Source organism: Mandrillus leucophaeus, unplaced genomic scaffold, assembly GCF_000951045.1.
Source record: "Mandrillus leucophaeus isolate KB7577 unplaced genomic scaffold, Mleu.le_1.0 Scaffold283, whole genome shotgun sequence".
Classification (NCBI taxonomy): domain Eukaryota; kingdom Metazoa; phylum Chordata; class Mammalia; order Primates; family Cercopithecidae; genus Mandrillus; species Mandrillus leucophaeus.
Window position 1 is genome coordinate 699,479 of NW_012102954.1, and position 20,581 is coordinate 720,059.

At 43.5% G+C, this 20,581-nt stretch overlaps 1 protein-coding gene across 3 annotated transcripts in view; it reads right to left on the minus strand.

Moving 5' to 3' along the window:
- The window catches only part of HPSE (heparanase), a 44,200-nt gene extending 26,508 nt beyond the window's left edge, over positions 1–17,692 (minus strand). For 2 of the 3 annotated variants that reach the window (XM_011985433.1, XM_011985434.1), the window contains exons 1-3: positions 17,366–17,689; positions 4,351–4,496; positions 1,448–1,573 (exon numbers count right to left, since the gene is read on the minus strand). In XM_011985433.1, the coding sequence (XP_011840823.1) occupies positions 1,448–1,573; positions 4,351–4,496; positions 17,366–17,598 (505 nt within the window). In that variant the 5' untranslated portion in view covers positions 17,599–17,689. Of the gene's footprint in view, positions 1–1,447; positions 1,574–4,350; positions 4,497–17,365 lie in introns of all 3 variants that reach the window. The other variant, XM_011985432.1, reaches the window with a different exon arrangement.
- Between the last annotated feature and the right edge of the window lie 2,889 nt (positions 17,693–20,581).

Genomic DNA, 20,581 nt, shown 5'->3' on the forward strand with positions numbered 1-20,581 from the left:
TATTAAAGTGTCACAGTAGATCCCCCTCTTAAAAATGCAAAAAAAAAAAAAAAAAAGTTTTTTTAGAGGACAACATTAGCTATTAGCATATGAGCTATTTTCTGATTTCTTATGGATCACCTTTTTTTCTGTACCATATACATAAAAAATGTATATAAATTTGAAATCCATCTGATACATTGAACTCCAGGTAGTACATAGCAAAATCTTACAAGGATAATTTATTATCTTTGTAAGTATATAAATATACTAAAGTATAATTATTATTATACTTGAATAATGTTAACTAACCAAAACAAGTACAGTAACTTCAAGAAAATTTATTTTCAAAAGTCAAAAGAACAGTTTAAAGTATCTGAGCAGGTTATTTCTTTAACTGAGATATGGGGCAACATCATTCCTTAGTTGGGTATAAACATGAACCTTCAGATAAAAATATATTTCATGGTTAAAAAAGGATTGTGGCCAGGTGCGGTGGCTAATGCCTGTAATCCCAGCATTTTGGGCGGCCAAGGTGGGTGGATCACCTGAGGTCAAGAGTTCAAGACCAGCCTGGAGTCTGGTCAACATGGTGAAACCCTGTCTCTACTAAAAAATAGAAAAAATTAGCCTGTCATAGTGGCAGGCACCTGTAATCTCAGCTACTCAATAATCAATAATATGATCGGGGGTAATATCTTTACCCTACAGGAACTGAATAATCAAATATTCTTCATAATGAATAGGAGGCTAAGGCAGGAGAATCTCTTGAACCCGGGAGTCAGAGGTTGCAGTAAGCCAAGATTGCGCCATTGCACTCCAGGCTGGGCAACAAGAGCGAGATTCTGTCTCAAAAAAAAAAAAAAAAAAAGGATTGCTTGTTTCACTTGCTTTAAAGCCCCATGTGACAATGTCATCCTAATTTGAAGACTGGAAGACTGTTTTAGTGACTGAAAATACACTAATGGGTAGCTGAGCTAGCTCTGTGTTTGCAGAAGCCACAGAGGAAACAAAAAGAGAATGTTGCTTGGTGGCCAAGGCTGTCTGGAGTGACTCAGGGCCCTCCTGCCTAATGCTCTAAACCAATGCATAGTGGGGGTTATTTCTGGGAGGGGGACGGACAGCAAGGTATGAATGATGTTCACATTTTGCCCTTTATATGTCTGTATTTGAATTTTACATAAGGAATATATTCATGTTTTCCTTGACTGCCTAGTTTTTTAGAGCAGTGAAGGTCGTTGTTAGATCATGAATGATTGATTTATCTTTCACTCTGTGGCTACTAGGCAATGTCAGATGAAGAAAAAAAACAAAATAAGTTTTGAGTTCAGGATTTCCTGTTTGGGAAATGCTTCAGTATTTTCAGCTTTATACAACTTCTGTAGGACTTGCTAGATCGGTGCCCGAGTCCAATCTATTCAAATATCTTTGGGGCTGGAACACCTCTAGGGTGCCTTTCATTTCTTACTCGAGTAGGTGCTGTTCTTGAACTTTTTCTGGTAGTGTTCTCGGAGTAGCACTTGCTCCTGGTAGGGCCATTCCGACCGTAACTTCTCCTCCACATCAGGAGGGATGGATCCAGATTTGCAAATATCTGCAAGTGGGAGAGATCATTTAGAGGATCTGTTTTCACAGTGAGCAGGCTGAAATCCCATGTGTTTATTTAGTTTGCTATTTATGTGACTAAAGCAGGATAATTAAGTTCTGGTTATGAGGTAGGAGAGCAGAGAAAAGATATATTCTGTAACACGTGTCAAATTTGCCGGCTCATGAATCACCACAAAGAAAACAACCAAGGGCAGGTTTCCTAAGAAATATTGAACACACACTGAACATGGATATGTTGGACATAGCTCCAAGTTATTTAACAATTCAGAGGGTTCCTCAGAAGCTTAAAATTACTGGCCGGGCGCAGTGGTTCACACCTATAATCCCAGCACTTTGGGAGGTTGAGATGGGTGAATCACTTGAGGTCATGATTTCGAGACTAGCCGGCCAAATGGTGAAACCTCGTCTCTACTAAAATACAGCTACTCGGGAGGCTGAGGCAGGGGAATCGCTTGAACCCAGGAGGCAGAGATTGCAGTGAGCCAAGATCGCGTCACTGCACTCCAGCCTGGGTGACACTGGACGACAAAGCGAGACTCTGTCTAAAAAAATTTTAAAAGCTTGACATTACCAGAGAACTCTAATGAAGACAACACAGTGCAGTTCTCTTCAGGTTCACTTTCAAAATCCATAGCAATTTGTTTTACATGGACTGTATCTGCAGTGTGGTGATTTCCTCTTGCCATCATGGGAGGTAGGATGGGTGGGAACCGTTGACATTTTTTCCCTTTGAATTTGGTACCATCAAAACTTCCGGGACCACAACATGTGCACTTGAGAAAAATCCACCCTGGCCAGGTACAGTGGCTCACACCTGTAATTCCAGCACTTTGGGAGGCCGAGGTGGATGGATAGCTTGAGCTCAGGAGTTCGAGACTAGCCTGGAAAACATAGTAAAACCCTGTCTCTACTAAAAATACAAAAAATTAGCTGGGTGTGGTGGTGTGTGCCTGTGGTCCCAGCTACTCGGGAGACTGAGGTGGGAGGATGGCATGAGCCTGGGAGGCAGAGACTGCAGTGAGCCAAGATCCCACCATTGCACTCCAGCCTGGGTGACAGAGCCAGACCCTGTCTCAAAAAAAGAAAGAAAAAAGAAAAATTCACCCCATCCTGTCAGGCAGATAATTTCTTTATCACAAGACAGCAGGGTCACTGGGTGCTGGCTGCCAGGGCCGGCTGACTGACCGATGACTTCCTTTCTGGAAAGCTGCACATTGACTTGCTGGTGGCTGATGCCTCATCCATCCCTGGGCTCACAGAGGATGTTTCAGAGGAACTTGGATAACCCCAGTTTCCCCCACCAACCATCCTCCTAGACACAGGATGAAGACAACTGATGAGCAAAGAACAGTTTCCTGTCTAAACGTATGAGATCTTGTGGACACACATGGCTGGTGGGAAAGGGTCAAGTCTAAACAGAAACTAGGTTAGGTATGGTGGCTATGCCTATAAGCCTAACACTTTGGGAGGCCAAGGCAGGAGGATCACTTGAGTGCAGGAGTTTGAGATCAGCCTGGATCACATAGAAAGACTGTCTCTACAAAAAATTTAAAAATTAGTCGGGTGTGGTGGCATGCACCTGTGGTCCCAGCTACTCAGGAGGCTGAGGTGGGAAGACTGCTTCAGCCCAAGAGGTCAAGGCTGCAGTAAGCCATGATTGTGCCACTATACTCCAGCCCGGGGAACAGAGTGGGACTCTGTTGAAAAAAACCACCCCCAAAACAAAACACAAGCTCATAAACATTCCAACCTGGTATTCAAGGAGAACCCATCTGTCATTTTTCTATTTTCTCTAATTACTATTCTGTCAATTTAGCCCCAAATACTGATGAATTGCTCTAAATACTTCGTAACTGGAGAAAATAAACAGAAGGAAAAGATATAATATATGAAATACTCAAATATTCCTCATAATGAATATATACATTATATACATGTTATTATAATTCAATGGTGTATACAATATGTTCAGTATTTTTTTCTTTTTAAATTATTGAAAAAGAGAGACAGGGTCTCTCTATGTTTCCCAGGCTGGTCTTGAACTCCTGGGCTCAAGTGATCCTCCTGCCTCAGCCTCCCAAAGTGTTTGGATTACAGGTGTGAGCCACTGCGCCCATCCTAGTAATTGTTAAGATATGATTTAACTACCATTTGATGTCTGATAGCACTTCTGAAAGACAGGACAAATTTTCATGGCTCCCTAGGGCAGGTTTCTCAGGTGAAGGCCACAGACTTTCAATATCAGAATCCCCTGACAAACTTGCTCAAATCAGAATCTAACGTTGGAGCCCAGAAGTCCAAATATTTAAACTCACCCAGGTGATCATGGATCTCTTTCACCCACATTCTATTTTTAGAATAAATATCCTTCAGTCTATCGTTGTATCTTCAGCTAGAAATACTCTCTTTAGTTTGATGCAATTCTACCCACTTGCTCTCTCCAAGCAGCTCTGTCCTTCAGCTACAATCACTGTTCTATTAATATTTACAGTACGATGAGCTCTCAGTTATATCCAGGACATCTTTTTTTTTTTTTTTTTTTTTTTTTTTTTTTTTTTTTTTACTGAAGATGACAAACATCATGCTGAGGAAACCTGCCCACTGCCTCCTCCTTTTGTTCAGGTTCCTCCAAAGGTCAGATGAGGGGAGAGGAAGTTAATCTCTTATTAATTGTTAGGTGTGAGAAATAACAGTTTTCTCAAAGCATTCTCATGACAGACTGACGTTAATTAAAATATAGAGTTAATCCTTAAAAATTTTCACCCTGGTTGACTTGAGATTGCCAGTAACTTCTCTCTTCAAAGGTTGATTCCTTCTTGGGATCGAAAATTAGGAAGTCTGTCTTGGTGCCACCAAACCTCAGGTACGCAGGGGACAAGCCTCTGGCCAAGGTACGAAGCTTTGGAGAACTGTTAGGAAGACAAGCAAGAAAGTATAACTATTTTTTCCAAGACTATCTAGTCAAACATTCTTACTTCCTTCTTTCCTGGTGGACCTATTTCTTAACATTTGTCTGTGGAAGACTTAGAGGAGGAAATCATATTGTTTTGTTTTCGAGACAGAATCTTGCTCTGTTGTCCAGGCTGGAGTGCAGTGGCGCGATCTCAGCTCACTGCAACCTTTGCTTGCTGGGTTCAAGCAATTCTTGTGCTTCTGCCTCCTGGGTAGCTGAGATTACAGACAGTATTGTTTAATTTTTATTTTTTTTCTTATTGGGCATGATAGAAAGGGAATCATTGTTTAAAACAGGAAGCATCTCAATCTGAATCTAATTGAAAGACTGATGGTCTAGGCACCTGAGGGCAACTTTCAGCTGTAATTCTGGCAAGAGCTTTTGTGTGTGTGTGTGTGTGTGTGTGTGTGTGTGCATGTGTGTGTTTTTGTGTGTGTGTGTGTGTGTGTAGGGATGGGGTCATGCTATGTTGCCCAGGCTGGTCTCGAACTCCTGGCTTCAAGTGATGCTTCTGTCACAGCCTCCCAAAATGCTGAGATTACTGGCATGAGCCACTGTACCCAGCCAGGAGCTTATGTTTTAACTTGACAAGTAAGATAGTGTTCAACACTTTAAAAAACTCATAGCCTTTTATGATTGATGGGGAAAAAGAAATGACAGAATGGAAACTAAGGGAAAGACAGCTCTGTGTCTGTCTGAAAAACAGATTGTCTGAAACCATGGAACAGTAAAAAGATCAGCGGTTACCACGAAATGGGGGTGGAAATGCAGAGAGGGAGGGATGAATAAGTGGAGAACAGGGGATTTGTAGGGCACTGAAAATACTCTGTATGTTACTATAATGGTGGATACATGTCATTATACATTGCTGAAACCCATAGAATGTACACCAACAGTGAACCCTGCTGTGGACTATGGACTTTGGGTAATAATGATGTGTCAGTGTAGGTTCATCAACTAGAACAAACACCTCTCTGGTGGCGATTTTGATAATGAGGGAGGCTATGCATGTGTGTGGGCAGGGGGTTTATGGGAAATCTCTGTCCTTCCATTCAATTTTGCTGTGAACCTAAAACTGCTCTAAAAAACAAAGTCTATTTAAAACACACACACAACTTGGTGCAAGACTTTTTAAAAAGTCTTCAAACACCTGTGTTTCCAGAGAAGTTTATAAATGACTTAGGATCTCTTCTCCTCTCCTTAACTCCCACCTCCCTTCACCATTCCCCACCAAGGAAAATCATTATTATGTATTTAAGTCAAATGACTTAAAATTATATAGGATTCTAATTTCCATCACTGACACCTCTAATTTGAACAATTCTAAATGCATATTCTGTCAAACCAAAAATGCTCCGAATAGGTGCCTATTATGTGCTTAGAATGGTACCAAATGCTAGAAAAAGGAATTAGAATGATCTATAATCCCCTCCCTCAAAAAGATGAGGATGTTCATAAATATTTATATGAGCAAAACTGAGAGAACAGAAGACCTGGGTAAGAGAAACACCTGTCATACATTTCTGAAGTATCAAACATGCAAGGCTGGCCACACTGCTTCCTGGAATGTTCTGAAAACATATTAAACCAATGCTAGTAACTCTTGGAATGGCCTAATTAGTTTGTCTACATGTAGGTTTATTTCCAGTCAGGAAATTATTCTTGGAGCACTAATTGCCAATACTTCTTCTTCTTCTTCTTCTTTTTTTTTTTTTTTTTTTTTTGAGACAAGGTTTCATTCCCATTGCCCAGGCTGGAGTACAATGGCATGATCTCAGCCCATTGCAACCTCCACCTCCTGGGCTCTAGCAATTTGCTCACCTCACCCTCCCAAAGTGTTGGGATTATAGGCATAAGCCACCACGCCTGGTCAAATTGCCAGCACCTCTTAATATCTTAGGAATTAAAGATCTGATCTAAAATTTAAAATTTTAAGATGTGCTCATGCTTAATTAAATATGCTATGTAAGAATTTTTTTTTTTTTTTTTGAGACGGAGTCTCGCTCTATCTCCCGGGCTGGAGTGCAGTGGCCGGATCTCAGCTCACTGCAAGCTCCGCCCCCCGGGTTTACGCCATTCTCCTGCCTCAGCCTCCCGAGTAGCTGGGACTACAGGCGCCCGCCACCTCGCCCGGCTGGTTTTTTGTATTTTTTTTTTTAGTAGATACGGGGTTTCACCGGGTTAGCCAGGATGGTCTCGATCTCCTGACTTCGTGATCCGCCCGTCTCGGCCTCCCAAAGTGCTGGGATTACAGGCTGTATTTCTTTATGCTTAGGAAATAAACCAAAAGATAGAAATTGAACAAAATGTAAGTCTCTTGTGTTAAAACTTCAGTGATTCCTCCTTACCATATTTTGTTTGTAACTTGTGAGTCCCTAAAAATACAGTGGGCTCTGGCACTAGGAACCTCAGAATAAAGTGAGATTTTAAAATGTTGTCAATCCGAATTCACCCTGACTGAAACACCTGACAGCCCCAAAGAGCTCTAGGAAGGATGGCATCTGCCATAGGATCCTCAAAACCGCGGCTAAATAAATGGAAATGCTGATCTAAGGTAAGGAAGAAGTAGCTATTTTCAGTTTGGTATGAACCCAAATAAAAATAAATTGTAGAGAGGGGAAAACAGAGGATGTACTACTGTTTAATGACTACAGAGTTTCAGTCTGGGAAGATGAAAAAGTTCTGAGATAGATACTGGTGGTATTGGCACAACAATGTGAGTGTGGTGAATGCACCACACCGCACACCTTAAAATGGTTAAAATGGCAAGTTTTTATGTTTTGTGTATTTTGTCACAATAAAATAAATAGTACTTGTAGTGTAATTTTAACAATAAAAGAATATATATTTATATACGACAGAAGTATGCCTGGATGATAGCAATGATCATTATCTGGTGAGCTAGATAGTAGACTTTTTCATTGCTTTCCTGTATTTTACAAGTGTTCCATAACAAGCATGTGATATTTTAAATTATACAAGTTGGTGTGTGTGTGTGTTGGGTTTTTTTTTTTTTTTTTTAGACAGGGTCTTACTCTGTTGCCCCAGGCTGGAGTGCAATGGCATGATTTCGGCTCACTGCCACCTCTGCCTCCTGGGTTCAAGTGATTCTCTTGCCTCAGCCTCCCTAGTAGCTGGGACTACAGGCACCCACCACCATGCCCAGCTAATTTCTGTATTTTTAGTAGAGATGAGGTTTCACCATGTTGGCCAGGCTGGTCTTGAACTCCTGACTTCAGATGATTCGCCCGCCTTGGCCTCCGAAAGTGCTGGGATTACAGGCATGGGCCACCACACCTGGCCTTTGTGTCTGTTTTAATAGGTGGAAAAAACAAGATTTTAAGGAGGTAAAGCCATCTGTTAATTTATTCAACAAATATTTGTTGCAGGCCGACTCCGCCAGGCATTATGCTAGTTGCTGGAGATGAATGGTGAACCAGGCAGAAATAGCGACTGTTCTCATACAATTTATAGTTTAGTGATAGATACGAACAAGTAAATAGGCAATTCTTAAAAAATGCTATGGAAACATTTAGAGGGGCTCCTAATCTAGACTTTGGGCTGAGGGTAGGAGGTTGGTTAGCGAAGGTTTTTCAGGGGAAATGGTTTCACTGCTAGACATTCAAAAAGAATAAACCTTATCTAGATTAAAGAGAGTGGGGTAGGATTGAAGAAAGCAATCCAGGTGAAGGGAAAAGTCTGTGCAAAGACCAGAGATAGAAGAGAAGCTGGCACCACTGATGAGCAGAAGGGTGTGGCTGGTGCCTAGAGATGGGGGGCAGAGAGGCTGGGAGGGAACAGAATGGAGAGGCAAATAGGGCCACATCATGGAGGGCCCCGTAAGCCACAAGTCCAGGAGTGCCAACTTCATATGAGGGCAACGGGGAGCCATGGAAGGATCTGAAGCAGTTGGAGTGACCTCACCAGACCTATTTTAGAAAGGAATCACAGGCTGCAGTACAAATAACTGAAAAGAAGGAACAAGACTCTGGTCATGTTAATGTAGACAAAACTGATGGACTGAGGTAAGGTGACAGCTCAGAGATGGGGAGAGATGGATCAATTCAAGACACACTGAGAAGTAGAAATAATAGATTTGGGTTTTTTAAATAATTTTTTTTAAATGAGACAAATTTCACCTTGTTGGCCAGGCTAGTCTTGAACTCCTGGCCTCAAATGATCCACCTGCTTCGGCCTCCCAAAGTGCTGGGATTACAGGCATGAGCTACTGTACCCGCCTAGATTTGATTATTAATTGGATGTTGAGGAGGAGTCAAGGATTACTTCTGGGAAGCACCTTGGAAGATGGTAATATCATTTGCTGGATGAGGAAGAGGTGATAGATTGAAGATGGGGAGGAACAGGGAGGAGAAGGGGCGCTAAGTTTTGTAGAATTTGAGATACCAATGGAACACCAAAAAAACATATTTCCATCCATCAGGTGCTTGACCCTGTGTGCCTGGAACTCAGGAGACACATATAGGCTGGGAATATAGACAGGCAAGTCCTGTAGAAATACCAGGGACTGGAAACCCCTAGCTCACAGGTTGCAAGGCATGGCCCTAAAACCAAGATGAGGAATTCCTCAGAGAGAACCACTCCAGGCTGGCCCCGTTCCACTGCCTTCCACCAGGCACCGATTCTGTTCCTTGGCATTTTGATTAGGTTTGATGATAGAGGAACCTCATTTAGATTCCTCTAGCTGTATTTGTAAGCAGTCGTGGCTGGGCAAGAGATGGGGAAGTGGGAGGAAACGAGCACCTGGAAAAGGAGCTGTGGCATCACATGACGGGCATCTGTGCATGACTTGGGTCACGGCCTGGTCCTCAGAGGTACAAACTGTACCACCTTGGTTCACTCTCCATCACACTGCCCTGCCTTCATTTTCTTCATAGCATTCGTTGCTCTCTGAAATCAGCTTCCTTGTTCATTTCCTTGGCTTACTCTCTACTGCAGCCCTCATCTCTGCCGCAAGTTCCCTGAGAGCAGGGACCTGACTGACTTATCAGAATCCACCCAATACCTAGATAAGTACTTGGCACACCACTGGTGTTGAAGAAATACTTTAGTGAATGAATGAGCAAGGCCCGCCTGATGTAGGGGTAAGTAGGGGCCAAAGACTGTTTCCTGAACAAAATGAAAACTCAATGCTATCTGGGTTTACCACTTGGACACTGCCAAGTAAAAGAAATCACGTTTCAAAGTTTTGGTATTAAGGACCTTTCTGTTTATCTCTTTTGCAATGAAATATTTTCTTGTTTTGAGAAAATAATATTGATGCCCTCTGACAAAAACTAGATTTAATATGGCTGCAAAACATGCCACAAAACTAAAATTGATCAAAGGTACAGTATTTCAATCATATACAAGAAAAATAAAGGAAAAATGATCCCACCACCAGAGTGACGTGGAAATAACAGAGGAACGCATGAAAGAAGCTGCAGCTGTTCTATTTCTAGAGCAGTTTGTTAAGGAAAAAAAAAAGGGGGACTGCAGGTGTTTTTATTTTACCTTTTGTACAAAAATAAGTTACTTCTCTCTGACACAAAAGCAGAGGTGTGCTGGAGTCGGCTGTACCACGTTGTCGGCCTGTGAAAGCCAGATGTTAAATCTGGAGAAATTTTGTGAGCCTGTTGTTAAACTGTTGGCAGTTTGGAACCGGCTGTGGAGGGAGTATTTACACTACAGAAATCAGCAAAACCCATCAACCAGTCTCCCCTTCTCCCAGAGAGCCAGTTGTTAAATAGTTTCCAGCATAGCCCTGCATGACCAGTAATTTAAGTAATTTCCGGAAGTGGGTGAGACCACCCGGGGAATACGTGAAGTGAAAAAAAGGCCTAGGTCAGAAGTCTGAGGAACACTAATGTTTAAGACAAGCTAGAGAGAGAGATGGAGAGGAATTGTTAGAGAACACTCCCCCGCCTAGAAAGGCGACAGACCTAAAGAGGTAAGAAAGTGCTTTCATTGTCAACCTTGCCAAATGCCTCCAAGAGACTGTACTAGTTTGTTAGGGCCGCAGTGGCAGAGTTACTGTAAACTAATTGGTTCGAACAACAGAAATGTATTGTCTTACAGTTCTGAAAAGCCAAAAAGTTGAAATGAAGGCAGTGGCAGGGCCATACTCCCTTTGAAGGCACAAGAAAGGATTTGTTCCAGGTCTTTCTCCTAAGTTCCCATAGCTTTTTGACTCCAATTCCGTAACTCCTGTCATCACACGGTATTCTCCCTATATGTGTGTCTGTCTCCAAATTTCTCTTTGTTATAAGGACATCAGTCATATTAGAAGAGGAGCCCATCACATTCCAGTATGACCTCATCCTAACTAATAACATCTGCAATGACCCTGTTCCCAAATAAAGTCACATTCTGAGGTACTGGGGGTTAGGACTTCTAATATGGATTTCAGGTGACCTCATTCAACCCATAACAAAGACCAAATAAGATAAAGTATTTATTAGGTTTCCCAACACAGGAAGGCCATTGATGATGTCGGAGAGATTGATTTTAGTGACACAACGATGGTGGCATCATGAGGGCGGAACAGCAAGAACTGGCTGCCCAGGGGAGGGCAGAAATGGGGTGGTTTCTGCAGAGACAGTGCGCGAGGAGGTGATTGAGATGGGAAAGGCTTGGGGATGCTTCTATGCTGTGAGGAACGCCAGTAAAAAGGGAGGGGTTGAAGATACAGGAGAGGGAAGAGGTGACTGACAGAGCAAAGTCCTTGGGGGTTGGGGAGGGAACAGGATTCAGAGCAGAACTGGAAGAAGCGGACTGAGATCAGAGAAAGGAGGAAAGCTGGACTTAGGCATGACATGTCTGCAGATTTGATGACAGGAGGAAAAGGAAAAGGAAGTAATTGCTCATTTTCTTTGGGAAGCAGAAGTATGGTGGTGTGCTAAGAATGATAAGGTGAAGGTGGAGTCAGAGATTTTTAAAAAGTAGACAATGCGAAAGGCAGAGAAATGGAGAGTTAAGGGTAACACTAAGGGCCAGGGAAGTCTGGAAGCTAAAAAAATGTTTGGTGCAACGTCAGTCTATGTGGCTGGGAAACTGTTCACTCCCCCAGAGCTCAATAGCCCAGCTATATGGGTTGGCCACTGAGCCTGGAAATGAGGCATTAAAATGGCTTATTAATATGCGTTAAAATTAATAAGTAATATACTTCAATTTCCACATTTTTGGGCCACCCTGTAGATTCCAAAGAGAGAAAATATGGTTGGACTAAATCAGGTTTAGGATTTTAGGATTTTAGCTGGAAGAACAATGGAACAGGGATTTGGGGTTATTATCACAAAAGTGGTTCACGTGATAAATTAAGAAGCTCAAATCAGATACGGAAGAAGTAGAGAGAGGAGGAAGCTGTTCAGTGGAGGTATTTAAAAATTGTTATGATGGGTGCTACGGAGTAGAGGAGCTGTGGTCTGGCTCTCAGAAAAAAAGGTGCCCTGCTTTTTAGTGTTTGCCAGTTTCCATGGTAAATATTCTCACCAGTGCAAATCACTGTCTGATTTGCAGATACCCACAGGATGTCACTGAATACAGAGTTGAGAGGAAACGCTTACATTTCATGAGCTGGACAAGCTGGTTCTGTTACAACTTGAGTGTAACATTATCTGTTACAACATATAAAAAAATGTGAGAGTGAAGAAACTGAGACAGTTTATCTAGGTGACTTGAAGTCATCTAGGATGATGGTGAAACTTGGAAGTGGAGAGGAAACTGTGAGATCAGTGCTAGTCTTCAGTTAATAAGGGGGAGTAAGTAAGAGGAGGACAGAGTGCTGTGAGCAGGAGCACTGGATGAGAGCCGGATGTGGAGATGAGGAACCACACACTGCGTCATGGCATCATCCGTAATGCTCATCAGCCTAGTCTGTATTGAGTGTGTAGGGAACTGACCTGCCTTCTTTCACTTAATTTCAAAACAACCCAATGAAGCAAGTGGCATTATTATCGTCATTTTACAAACAAGGAATCTGAACAAAAGGAGGTAATTTGCCCAAGGTAACAAATCAAAAGAGATTTGAACTACAGCAGTGTGGAGTTCAAACTAGTGGGCTGTCATCCAGAAGCTGGACTGGAGAACGGGAAAAGAACTGGACTATGGGAGAATGTGCAGCCGCTACTCAAAAGGGCTACAGGGAAGACAGTGTCTTCAGAGAAAAACCAAGCTGTAGCTCGGACAAGGAGGTACAGGAGATATTCTGTGAGGAGGACAGAGCAGGGTTACCCCGCAAAGGGCTCCAGGGCACAGTGGATAGGGTTAGTGGGGAAGGGATGATAAGAGCTCAATCAGAGGGACAGCACTTCCCAGGAGTTAGGAGACATGAGGTGTGTGATTGCCCTCAGCCCTTTGTTTCCCTTTGGCCGTGGATATTTCTGCCATCAGTAGGCACATGGGGGGTCTGCGCCTCTTTCCAACACTGGTTATCAAAACATGTGTTTACATTGATAAGTAATTTTCCAAACGGGAAAAGCAACTCTGTCTACGAAGATGCAAGAATCTAATATTGAAAGTTTTTATCAGTAAATATTTATTGAATTGGCAAAAAGAGATAAACTTTGCTGAAGGAAAATAAGCAAATTGCAATGAAAAGCAAACATGGTTGGTTGCATTATCACTGAGATTGCTGTTCGTACCACTTTTGCTCTGCAGTAGTTAGGATTTCTACCACTAACTCAGCACTATACTTTTTTTTTTTTTACCGTGCATTAGTGAACTATGCTTGCATATGTGTCTTAACTGAAATGCAGATCTGTACTGTCCACTACCACATGTGTCCACTACCATGTGACTACTGAGTGCTTGAAATGTAGTTAATCTGAGGCCGGGTGCAGTGGCTCATGCCTGTAATCCCAACACTTTGGGAGGCCAAGGTGGGCAGATCACCTGAGGTCAGCAGTTTGAGACTAGCCTGGCCAACATGGTGAACCCTTGTCTCTACTAAAAATACACAATTAATCAGGCGTGGTGGCACACACCTCTAGTCCCAGCTACTTGGGAGACTGAGGCAGGAGAATAACTTGAACCTGGGAGGCAGAGGTTGCAGTGAGCCGAGGTAACGCCATTGTACTCCAGCTTGGGTGACAAGAGCAAAACTGTCTTGGAAAAAAAAAAAAAGAAATATAGTCTGAGAAGTGCTATAAGTAATACATGCCAGATTATAGAGAATTGGTTTGAGGAAAGGAATAATAAATATCTCATTAATATTTTTATATTGATTATATGCTGAGAAAACATTTTGGATATATTGAACTAAATAAAATTATTAAATTAATTTCACTTGTTTCCTTTTACCTTTTTAATATGGCTACTAGAAAATTTAAAATTACATATGACCTTGCATATGAGGCCCACATTATATTATATTTCCATTGGACAGTGTTGATTCAGGGCCAGGCTCTCTCTGGAGTTCTGCACACAGCTGGGCTTAGGTAGTATTTTGATTGGTTTCTTGATTAAGTCCCTCTGGGAAGATGACAAATTGAAAGTTCTATTTTTTTAATTTTAGATTGCTCTGTCATTGGTCTTTAAGTTTTGTGTGCAGTTGGGCTGTACACCATGTATTTGCCTTCATGGAGGCTAGAACCACACCATATGACTAAGTTTGCTTAGGCCTCTTTGAAGTACCTTAGATGAAGGTTTGGGCCCTGAAACTGTTACTCTCATGTGAATGCTTCTTTTCATTATATCAATCTCTCAATTCCTTTCCAAACAATCTTTTTCTACCATAATATCTACTCTCTTTCCTTTAAAAAATATAATCTGCTTTCCCTTTTTATGGGCACTATTATCTCATGTGATCAGAGTCTAGTTTCAAACAGCGGCCAAGTTCGTTAATCTCCCTGAGCCTCAATTTCTTCATTTTTAAAATGGGGATGATAAAAGTAGTCACCTCATAGTGTTGTAGCCAAGACCAAACGGATTACTACCTAGAAGGTGCTTAGAATAGGGCCAGGCAAATGACAAGAACTGAGGAAGTGTCAGCTGTTTGTGTCCTCCTCAGCTTTCGTCTGCTCAGCTCTTGCCATCCCGCCCACACATCTTCACTTTTGAGGAACTGTAATAAATTAAACAACAGGCGTCTTACTCTCCTCTACAAAGCTGAGTGTTGTCTTCTGAGATGGCTGGGCTGCTTGGGCCCTGTGCCCCTCCTGGGGAGATGGACCCTCACACTCCGATTTAGAAGCTAGGTCTTAGATGAGGAGAGGGGGTTCCTGCCTCTTTTAGACAGCAGCCAGCCTTGGAGAGAAGCACTTATGGACACGAATAAACTGTTTTGTAAACCAGAAAGAAAGTTTTATGTATCACACGTTATGCTCTCTTAGTATTTCATTATACTCCAGTCTTTAACAAAAAGGTGCAGAGGAGGGGGGGAAAGGGTGCTCTGGGAAATGAAGAGATGTATTTAAGAAGAATAAAGGTATCATCCTCACTAAGTTGCAGATTGGAAGTTCTACGTGTTAGAGGGGTGTCAGTCGATTGCGGGGAGCTTGACTGCTGGGTGATCAGGCCCAGACCCTGGAAGTCATACTGTATATGTTTTTGCTTTTGGACCTGTTACTCCAGAGGTGAACCCACGTCTGCCCTTTCTTGGGGAGAGGTTGGGGAATATGCTGGCTACAGCAGTAGAAGAGGCCTTGGGTCCTCATATTTCAGTAAATGGACATCTACTTCACACCCATTTTCAGTAACCCCCCTGCCCACCCCTGCCACCGCCACCCCACACTCCAGCAAGCTAAGACTGGGGTCCTGAGATCTGGAGCCCTGTGGTTCAGTATTTCTCTGGAGTAATCTTCCTATCCCCCAACTAGTTGCTGCCTAGTATCAGCTTCCTATCCTTAAAAGGAAGGGCAAAAAGTGAGGATTCTTCCCCACCAGAAAATTCTAGTGCCACAAGGGAAAGGAGAGGTTAACTATGATTCAAAGAAAACAGAAAACTGGTGAATGGCTACCAAATGCTCACCATGTCCTAGGAAGAAACAATTCGTTTGAATGTCAAACACTTACTATGGGCCAAACACTGTGAAGCTCTTACCATATCATCAAATCTTCGGGCAATAATCCTTGAGGCAACTTGAGAAATTCCATTTTACGGTGGAAGAAATCAAGGTTGGTGTGGCCAAGAGACATGGAAAAACCAAGCCACTCATCTTTGCCAGAGCTGAGAGTCAAGCCAGGACGGTCTGTCCATCTCTTAACCAGTACACTACCCAGTAAATTAGCACTGGCAACTATCGTGTGGGCTCAGGGAGGACAGCACCTAGGTATTTAACACAGAGGTGAGATAGTGGTGATCTTTCCCTCCATCTGGGCTGGTCAAGATGTGGCCAACTCTGGAGGCTCCCAGGGCCTAAATAAGAGACCAGAAGACCTGGGATTGTCCCTGTAGCTCCCCATCTTGGAGTCATGGATCTTAGTCTCCCAGTCATATGAAATTATAAAATATGAAGAAAAAGGCAAAAATATAGAAGATATCAGGATTATGCAGAAATAAGGAGGGTTGTAGTCCAAGGAATGTTTGGAGGGAAAATGGACTATGATGACCTTTGACCACATCCTCAAGGGATGGATGATTTTTGTGAGACACAGTCTCACTCTCAGCTCACTGCAGCTTTGACCGGCTGGGCTCAAGCGATTCTCCTGTGTCAGCCTCTTGAGTAGCTAGGACTTCAGGCACACGCCACCACATCTGGCTGATTTTTAAATTTTTTGTAGAGATGGGGCTTCGCCACGTTGCCTAGGCTGGTCTTGATCTCCTGGACTCAAGCAATCCTCTTGTCTCAGCCTCCCAAAGTGCTGGCATTACAGGCACCACACCTAGCTAAGGATTGGATTCTAAATTGAGTTCTAAACTTACCCATATTCCCTAACAGCTATAGGGCAGAAGGCTTGAACCTGCATCAGGTTCCTTCTTTCTCAGGCAAGAACAAAACTTGGAGTTGATAAGGCAGCATCACATTTCGCAGCCCCATTTTGGAGAGACATCTTTTTATTAGGACTTTGTAAGTCACTGAAGTAGTCTCCTAGGTCTCATTTATTGAATATTTAGATTTTTATTCTTGTTCTAGATGCCCTTTGCAGCTGCAAAAAAAAAAAAGAAAAAGAAAAAGAAAAAAAGAAAAGAAAAAGAAAAAGAAAAAGAAAAGAAAAGAAAAGAAAAAGAAATCTCCTAACAGAGTTTAAAAGACAGAAGCCTATGCACAATCTTACTTGTCCTACACTGCACAGCAATTCAAGCATTCACAGGCCTCCAGGTGCAGCTGCCCGGTTTCCCTCCTCCTGGCGAGGGAAGTACTGGGGCAAGTGGGCAGTTTCTTTTTTCAAATTTCCACTTATACCTGACCTTAGGTGGTGCTTACTCAATACTTACAGAATGAATGAAACAAAAAGGCTCATTTAGAGTGGGCGCGAAAAATGTGTACACACGGACTTAGTGGAATAGTAGACACTGGAAACTCCAAAAGGTGGGGAGGGTGGGAGAAGGATGAGGGATGAGAAATTGCCTATTAGATACAACGTACACCATTCAGGTGACAGTTACACTAAGAGCCCAGATGTCACCACAATGCAATATACCCATGGAACAGAACTGCACTTGTAACCCCTAAATCTATTTTTTAAATGATACCCCCCAAAAAGAGGTTTGGGGTCAGAAAGTAAGGGAGGGAGAGGGAGAATGAGAGGCGGGAAGTGGGGTGGGGAGAGGCAGGCAGGGAGGTTCCGGTGTGAAGTTGTTTCCGCGCAAAAAGAGAGTGGCTGGCGGGGCAGACATAGGTGTCAGGAGGACAGGAGAGGGTACAGGACCAGGAGGCTGGCGCTTACCCCAGGAAGATGAGGAACCGCGGGTCCGTGGCCAGGTTGGCGTCGATGGTGACTGACAGGAACGAGGGGCTCACCAGGTGCAGCGGCTGCTGGGTGAAGAAGTCCAGGTCCACGACGTCCTGTGCTTGCGCAGGTCCGGCCAGGACGCCCGGGGAGAGGGGAGCCAGCGGCCCCAAGAGCAGCAGCAGCAGCGGCGGCGGCGGCGGCAGCACAGGCTTCGAGCGCAGCAGCATCTTAGGCTCACCTGGCAGCTCCCCTCCGCCAGTGGCCGCGCAGAGGAGAGTCGAGCACTGGAGCACTTCCTCCCGCGGCGCCCCAGCGCCCTTTTCTCCTTTCCTCCGCCCCGTTACGCCTACTCACCCCTCCCACTGCGCCCTCCATCCCTCCCACTCCTCTTCTGCATCCCTCCCACTGTTCCCAATCCAACCCCGCCCCGCCTGCCCGGCTGTCTCCTACTTCCTTGCTCGTTTTCCCCTCGGTGGCGGTCACGTTCACTTACGAAATCACCCACACCCACTTGAAGGGTGAGGAGATGGCCGGGATCCAAGCGCCTAGGAGGCCTGGGGAGGAGCGCCCGGGGAGCAGCGCTGGGCATTCCCGAGCAGGGTTCCTGACGCACGTGTTCTGCGCGCTCTCGTGGGAACCCAGCGTTTCCCACTTCCAGGTCCCATTCTGGTGGCGCCGGGTCTCCCTCTGACCCTCGAGTAAAACCTCCAATGGAGTATTCATCCCTTCCTCTCCCATCTAGCTTATAAACGCTTGTCACTTGAGCCAGCCAAAATCTGATTGTCCTCTGGCCAGGCAGTCTCTTAGGTATTTTACTTTTGCTTGAAAAAATCTGGCCTCAGCATACGCTAAACTGCTGCTAGAAAGAGATCAACCACCCAAAATTCCTTATCAACTTCTCATGAAGACAATATTTAGCAATCTTAAACTGTTAATTGCTCCAATGTCTGGAACTCAGGACCTGAAGCCCCCAAACAAAATGTGGAATACGGACTGCCCCTGAATTTGAAACCTTTGACAAATTTCTCCTCTGCACATTTATCTTTCGCTGTTGGTCAGACTTTTCTTCAACTTTCCCTTGACGCTTACAATGATGTATAATCATAGCAAGCATTGCACACTTAATGCCTGCTGTATGCCTGATACAGGTGCTTTACTTGTGTTCTCTCCCCTTCTCACAACCCTGCCAAGGTTCATACTGTCCTTGTTTTACACCTGCGGACCCAAGCTCTGAGACAATAACTGAGTGAAGTGTCAGAATCGGGATGTGAATGCAGTTACAAAACCCAAAACCTAGAGCAGACGGCAGTGTGTCTCAGGTGAAATGTACCTTCCCTCAAGGAAGCTTTCTCTCAATCTCCAGGTGGCTGAGGTCCCCATGGCACACTGTCATAGCATCCTCAATTTGTTACGCTCAATTTGTTAGACACTCTCATAGCATCCTCAATTTGTTAGTATTGTGATGTTGCTCTACATAGGCTTCATCTACTAGATTATACGCTCCACGAAAACAGAGATTAAGTTTGTCTTATACACTGTGCTAGCCACAGCTCAGGCATGTGACCATGCTTGGTGCTTAGTAAGAGTCTAATAAATATTGGTTGAGTAAGCAAATAACACCAAAACCCTTAGATTTTTCCACTGGAGATTGTACCACCAATAAAGCAACAAATAAAAATTGATTATTTTGAAAATTTGCATAGATCAGGCCAGGCATGGCATGTGATGCCAGTGATGCCATCATGCCTGTGATGCCAGCATTTTGGGAGGCCAAGGTGGGAGGATTGCTTGAGCCCAGGAATTCAAGACCAGCCTGGGCAACATGATGAAACCCCATCTCTACAAAAAATACAAAAAATTAGCCGGGCATGGTGGGCCGTGCCTGTATTCCCAGCTACTTGGGAGGCTGAGGTGGGAGGTTTATTTGAGCCTGGGAGGTGGAGGTTGCAGTGATCCTTAATCACACCACTGCACTCCAGCCTGGGTGACAAAGTGAGCCACTCTCTTCAAATAATAATAATTATCATTATTTGCATAGATCCAACTATTCTTAAGCAACTTAAAAGCTAAGCTCATAGTGAAGTTTGCAACTGGAATCAGGTTTATATCCTACAATTACTGTATATATAAGAAAAAAAATTCACACATAAACACCACACTACCAGAAGAGTGTAATAATCTGGTAGCAGAGATGGAGTTGGAAAAACAGGAGAAGTTTCTTTTCCACATTTGTCACGACATTAATCTTACACCCCACCCCATGCCCCTGCCTCCTGTTGTGAGTCAACAGTCATACCAATTTCTTTAACATATTTGGGTGATTTGAAAAGTGGACCATTGCAAGTTTTCTCAATGGTGCATCCTTGTGGTATACATGGGAGTTACTAATATGGAAACTGGGGGCCGGGTGTGATGGCTCACACCTGTAATCCCAGCACTTTGGGAGGCCAAGGTGGGCAGATCACTAGAGCCCAGGAGGTCAAGACCAGCCTGGGCAACATGGTGTACCCAGGAGTGGTGTGTAGACCTATAATCCAAGCTACTTAGGAGACTGAGACATAAGAATCACATGGGAGGCAGAGATTGCAGTGAGCCAAGATCACGCTGCTGCACACTGGGAGACAGAGCAAGACCCTGTCAAAAAAAAAAAAAAAGAAAGGAAGGAAGGAAGGAAGGAAGGAAGGAAGGAAGGAAGGAAGGAAGGAAGGGAGAAAGAAGAAAAAGAAAAGAAACTGGGAAAACAAAAACAAGGGGGCAGAGAAGCAATTTGCACACATGATGGTCTGATGGCTGAGATTAGGCTCCTCCCTGCCTCTAATTTGGTTTGATTTACAATATCTGATAAGGATGATAAGGATGTCTGATATGGATACATAGGAAGGTGGAACATATAGGAATATTAATAGGAACTGTCATTTCAGAGATATTTTGTAATAAGACATCTTAATTTTTATAGCAAGTTACAGCTACATACATCCTAGCTAGAGCCCTTTTTCATGCATCTTAGCCCTGCAGCTTGATGGGATGTACAATCTTGGGCCAGATTGTCAATCTCCAAGAGCCTCAATTTCTTCATCTGTATAGTAGGGTAATAATACACATTTCATAAGTTTTTGTTGTTGTTGTTTTTTGAGGCAGAGTCTCACTCTGTCACCCAGGTTGGAATACAGTGGTGTGATCTTGGCTCACTGAAACCTCCACCTCCCACAC